The sequence below is a fragment of the Streptopelia decaocto genome, assembly GCF_964273445.1.
Source record: "Streptopelia decaocto genome assembly, chromosome: 7".
In the NCBI taxonomy this organism is placed as follows: Eukaryota; Metazoa; Chordata; class Aves; order Columbiformes; family Columbidae; genus Streptopelia; species Streptopelia decaocto.
The window spans coordinates 37,833,515-37,839,514 of NC_138661.1; the positions used below are offsets into that span (position 1 = coordinate 37,833,515).

The 6,000-nt window shown below is 38.3% G+C and overlaps 1 protein-coding gene across 10 annotated transcripts in view; it reads left to right on the plus strand.

Moving 5' to 3' along the window:
- Positions 1 to 5,740, plus strand: part of PCNX1 (pecanex 1) — an 89,711-nt gene extending 83,971 nt beyond the window's left edge. For 9 of the 10 annotated variants that reach the window (XM_082059596.1, XM_082059591.1, XM_082059594.1 and 6 more), the window contains one exon: positions 899 to 5,740. In XM_082059596.1, the coding sequence (XP_081915722.1) occupies positions 899 to 1,039 (141 nt within the window). In that variant the 3' untranslated portion in view covers positions 1,040 to 5,740. The remainder of the gene's footprint in view (positions 1 to 898) is intronic. The other variant, XM_082059595.1, reaches the window with a different exon arrangement.
- Positions 5,741 to 6,000: the final 260 nt, after the last annotated feature.

The following is a 6,000-nucleotide window of genomic DNA, read 5'->3' on the forward strand; positions in this document are numbered from 1 at the left end:
CCTATATTTTGTAAAAATTAACTTTATTTGCTTTTTACCTTACCTTGTCTTGAATTTAGCATTCTTTTCCACAACTGGCAAATTTGAGGTAATTCTATGGAGCTGGCAATACTTTAGGCCATGTTGCTGGAGCATACTTGTGGTTCCTTTGGGGTGCCCAGAAGTTAAGGGCTTGGTTTTTATGGAGGCAGCTGAGCAGAGTTGGTCATATAAGGGCCTGTATAGACAAGGGACCATCTGGTCAGTATCAGGTGGGATCCTTGGAGGCAGCAGATCCTAGTACCTGAAATCTGTAAATCCAAGGCAATATGGGACAGTAGTTTATGGCATTGTTTCTGAAACCCTTCCTGTTTGTAATATATTTTTCATTTTAAATTATCTTTGAGGAATTTAATCTAAAATATCCACCTTGAATTCACAGTAAGTAGGGAACAAAATTAGGGCAGGGCATTTGACTTAAGAGACAGTAGTTTACACCTAGCTCCTGATAGACTACACTTCTGTGCTATTATATGCTGCAAAACACTGAGGTATTTTAAGACTATTACAGCTAGAACATCAAAATATCCCAAGCCTATATCTATACAAGTTTTTTTCAATTGTTACTCACTTTGCATGAACTGTTTGGTTCTGACTTGGATCAAGTTGTTTGTTCCTGCTGAATTTCAAATCAAAGGCTGGCTGTTCTCAGGTAAGCTGCAGATCTCCAGCAAGACTTAATTAAGTAGCTTATCTGTGGGTATGCTGTCACTAAAAAATGGGCAACTAAGTCAGTATAGCACTTTTGTTATTGCTCCTTTTGCCCTGTAAGGGTCTTGAGTTATCAGCCACAAGTTTGATATGGCAGCTTTCCCTATGGAACTTATGTTTTATTCTGCCTTTTTTTCCTCCCCCCCAGGTGATTCACCGCTGGGTGCCTTGCAGCAGAGATCCAAGTAGTCGGTCCCATATAGATAAAACCATCCTGCTGGTTCAAATTGAAGATAAATATGTTGCTGTTGTTGAAACTGGAGTCCTTGAACTTGGGGCTGAAGTGTAAATCTCTGAGACTGAAACTTCCCCTTCTCCAACGGTTCAGAAGAGAGAAGGGTCCAGAAGAAGCAGCTCCCAGGACTTGAAACTTTTGGTCCAGTTGTAGGAAAGGACTTGAAACACAGAGTTGTCCAAGTCCCTTTCCCCAAATAAACAAGTGTAAGAAATTTTTTTAAAGTTGTTAGCTGCTGAAGAAACATTTGCATGAAGGATAGATTTGTTGAGACATATCTTTTTGTTTATAAATTTTGTTTATGCATTGCGTAATGCTTTAAATCAACAAACTTTTCAGTTCTAAGATCAGAGCACCTCATATTTTTCTAATTGTTTTGCCAAAAATTGTCATATCTTGTCACAGAGTGTGTGGAATTCATCCACCTTATTTTAAAGAAATTGACTACAAACCTTCAGTTTGGTAAAACAGTGTAAAGGTTTCAGGTGTGGCAAGAAGAGACTGAACAGATGTATAGATTCTTATTCCTATTGAGCTAAACATTAATGAGAACTGCACTAATTTTTTTACAGCAATGCACTAAAAACAACCCTGAGATTGCTGAGAACATTTATTTATATATATAAATATAAGTATATAAAATACCATTATTTAAATTGCCTTTGGGATTAATCCCCTCCCTCTCCATATACATGTTGATGGTAAGGGCTGTGCCATGGGTTTGGTTCTATGTTCTGTATTTCGTACAAGTGCATTTGCTGCATCCTCTTCACAATAAATGGTAAAATAACAAATAATGTAGAAAAGCACCTGAGTATCCCTGGACTACATCAGACTCTATTGTGGTGGCAGTGGTACCTCAAATCTGTACAACACGTCTAGCTTTAAAGTGCACCCCAACGTACGACTTTTCATCTGTCCTCCCTCTGCTAGCCATGGCTACTTTGCTTCTTTATACCCCGAGCTGGCTGTGTTGTTTCATTGGCTCTTCTCTGGCAGAGAGAGTGGTTTGAGTTTTGTAGGCAGAGGTGCAGGTCCATGATTACTTCATAGATGCTTGAAGGTTTCTTTGATTCCATCCAATTTAAAAAAGGAAAACAGCAACAACAAAACCCCTCAGAAAACCTCAAAGAAAAAAGCCCAACAGAAACTTGACTTTTACTTTTAAAGAGCTTTTATAGAAGGCACAGCCCTAAACTTGTATCACTTTTACCACCTTGCCTTTTCTTTCCCTTTAGTCTTCATTCTTTTCTATGACTTGAATTTTATTTTCTGTGATTATATATTCTATGTAAGTGTAATTTGAGTATTTATAACTGTGAAGTTGAATTATTCATGTGTTACATATCCTAGGTTCTATTGTATTTTTTTCAAGTGTGTATTCAGGGAAACAAGTAACTCAGAACTATCACAGGAGTGTGAGAGGGAAACTGGTTTGTTCTTGACTTGCAGTTCCTATGACTCACTTCTCTTAATCCATAAGAAAAAAATGTACCTGTTGTGATTGTTTCCTGTTTCTGACCTGTAATTATATAGGACTCTGTGGGGAAACTGCACACAGTCCTAGTTTTTGGGAGCAGCCATCTTCTTCCCAGTCACCTCTGCTTCTGTGCAGGTAACATAACCAGAAGAGACTTCTGACATACCACAGAGGTTATTGTAATTATTTCTCTGACATCAGAGAAACCTTGTTCATTATGTACCTAATGTAAGACTGAAGCTATATGAGATGAGAAAAAAAAACAAAGAAACAAACAGCTACCTAGGAGATACTGGTATTCTGGCTCAAATCACTGTATGCCATCTAGCCATGAAAGGGTAAGTCTTTGCCTGGTGGCTAGTCAATTCACAATACTGTTCCCAGTAAATTATACTGGGACCTTGCTTACATCGCATACTATGCAAACTTGTTCTTGAAGTACTGTGCATCTTACAGTTGCATATTACTGTTTGGTTTATGCACCTGCGCAGCCCCCCTAGTCTTGGTATAAATGCACAGTTCTGGATCTGCCACCATTGAAATAATTTTGCAGTTCTATGTAGTTTGTCATGCGCACATTATAGAGTAGCTGAATTCATCTCCTGCGTACCTGAAAATGTAGTATAGTAGATGAACCTTCTTTAGCAGTCTGGTAATGTTGCTGTCAGGAGCGAAGATGATGCATAAGTTTTGAGTTGAAGGTGTTTTAGTTAAGTTTTTGTTCTGTGTTCTTCAGGTAATTACAGACTTTCCTATATCACTAGGAGTGTTGCTTCATTTTAGGAAGAGGAATTTGTCTGAAAATAGGCCTTCATTTGATACTAGTTGCACAAGGCTTTTTCATGTACTGAAGCCTTGAGGTAAACAAATGACTGAAAAACAAAATACATAGGTTTTTGGGTTATTTAAAAAAAAAAGAACAACTTGACTGAAGCAACTTTTACTACATTAACCCTGGCTCTGAACAATCTCTTTCACTCTCTTCAGGGCAAGATAATGACCATGTCCATTGCTGGTAATATATATGATAGGAATTAATGACTTGTTAACTTAATTCTAGAGACTATGTAACTGCCTGGAATTAGATCAGCAAACAGCAAATGGGGAAAAAGAAAGGCTCTTTTTAAGGGGCAAAGAGAATTGATGGATTTTCTATTTATTTTTTTAATCTTACAGCTTTTGGTGTGTTGCCTTCAGGAGATGGATTTTAATGTGGCCAGTTAAGAGGTTAATACCTTCTTTCAGGTATTCAGCAAACACTTGCTATGAAGCCATTCACGGAGTGCTCATACCTATTCCAGATCTGCTCAACAGAAGCCACCTAGTTGAAATTTCACTTTGGACAATTAACTTTTAGAAAGTTTTCCTGCATTCTGAACTCTTAAGATTCATATATGATTGTATGTCGGTTTGTGCAAAGTTTGTGTCTTGGACAAAGCTGTGTTTGTTTTCTTCTAAATCCCCACAGGATAGATCTGTCCATGGAAACCTCTCTTCTAGATGGAGATAATTTCATCTTTTGTTATATTTTCTTTGGCCCCTTTGTCTTGACGCATAATATTTTCTCCTGTTCTATGGAAAAGATGGGTATTTTCAAATTAGTCCTATCAATCCAGGTTGAGCTCAGCATAGAGCAGATTTATTTTTTTTTTTTTAGATCTTTCTAAGCTTTCATGAAGATACATTATAGATGAGTGCTTTAGCTATGTCCACTTGCATTGTGTAATATTCTCTTGCCATAAGAACATTCCAGTTAAGTCCCATTGTTTTAGCTTCCAGGTAGATCCCAATCTGTTTTCTTTCTCTCAGATTTCTTTAAAGGTGGTATCTGTGTACATATGGAAGGATTTACAGCTCCCTAAAACAAATTTGCAAGTACAGAAACGTGCTTGAAAACCCCAAGACACCTAGACTTGCACTGTGTGATACTTGGGATGAATTCTGGAGATCTCTCTTGTGATTCACCATTTGTGAAATTATTTCAGAGTTGGAGGGAAAGCGAAGGAGCAGACAATGATGGTGATTATTTAAGGTAATTCCATATATGTTGAATGGTCCTACAGCCACTTTGCCTGGGACATTTGGCATGTTTGAGTAGTGGTCTCAGTTTTCTGGTCAGCGGCGTAGTTCATTACCAGGTGTTCCTTACCCCCATGTTCACAACCCCTTTGGGAACTGAAGAACTCTTATGAGAAGCCTAGGTGACTGGTGGGGTGGAAGATGAAGACTTGCATGGCACAGGTCCATGCCCTTGGCTGTTTGGCAAATGGCCATGAAGACTTGTCTGGACTTGGGCGAGGGGGAGCAGAGATCCCGTACAGCTGGATTCGACTTCAGATCATTTCTCTGAAAATGCACGTGACACCGTATGACCTAGGAGTGTAGCTACAAAGACGTTGCTTTAAAGATCTTTCTCCATTACAGAACTCTCCCAAAATGGAGCAGGATAGATTACATTTCTTACTGTTAACAATATTACTCAAATATCCTTCAACTTATATTGGATTTGGGGTTATACCACCACAGGTTTTATGTACTTGTTTTTATTAAGGAATTTTATACCTATTATATAGGCATCTATTTTCTTGTCTGGCTTGCTATTTGATAATCTATTGCAGTACATTCAGTGATGCTGGACTCTTTCAGAAATTATACTGGTAATTACTGGTGCCTTAGTAAAAAAGTGGGTACATAACACCTTGGTGGAAAGTAAAGCATGTGGCTTGTTTCACCCCTGCATGGTATGTATATTTCCAAAAGGTGATTAAGATGGCTGCTCCAAAAGATTTCAGGAGTATACATACATCACTCAGTCACAAACATCTGAACATGAGCAACTTTTATGACTTCTGGTATGTACAGTTTCAACAGATAATCCCAGTACACCTTGTCCACAACTCTGAAAGATGGCAATTGAATAGCTGGATATGTAACTTCTTACACAGACACCCCCAAAGCCTGACAATAAGCTGCTGGTTAGGAGATGAAGGGAGAGGGGAGTAGAGCAGAAATGAGAGCATGGCTTTGGTTGTTAATGGGCAATGAAAATATATATTGCCTCTACCAGCAAATGAATTCCTTGCCAGGGGTAGGGATATATGTACCTGTGTGTCTGTGAGTGTGTATGTGTCTGCGTGTGTTACTGGAAACAGCCTGTAAATATTGTAGCTGTTTAAAATGGAAAAGGCAGAGTTTTTTGCAACATGTTGCAGCAGAAGGACAGTATTGACAGTGGAGAAACACTGAGAAATAAAATTACCTTTTTTTCACTTGTTGTCATTTGTTGCACTATTGCATTCTCTTAAGATGCCATTCTCACAGATTCCCTGCAAGTGCTATTTTAGGTTGACTCAAAACACCCTATAATGAAGGAGTCTGTTATTTTAAACTTATTTCTCTTATGTAGCTGTAATAGTAGAAAGGAGAACCTCAGCTACTCCTGTTTTACTGCCAGCATCATACCGGTTACGATTTTACGATTTTACATAAATAGTGCCATGTTCCCTCTCTTCTACAGTTAAAATGTTTTTCTGTT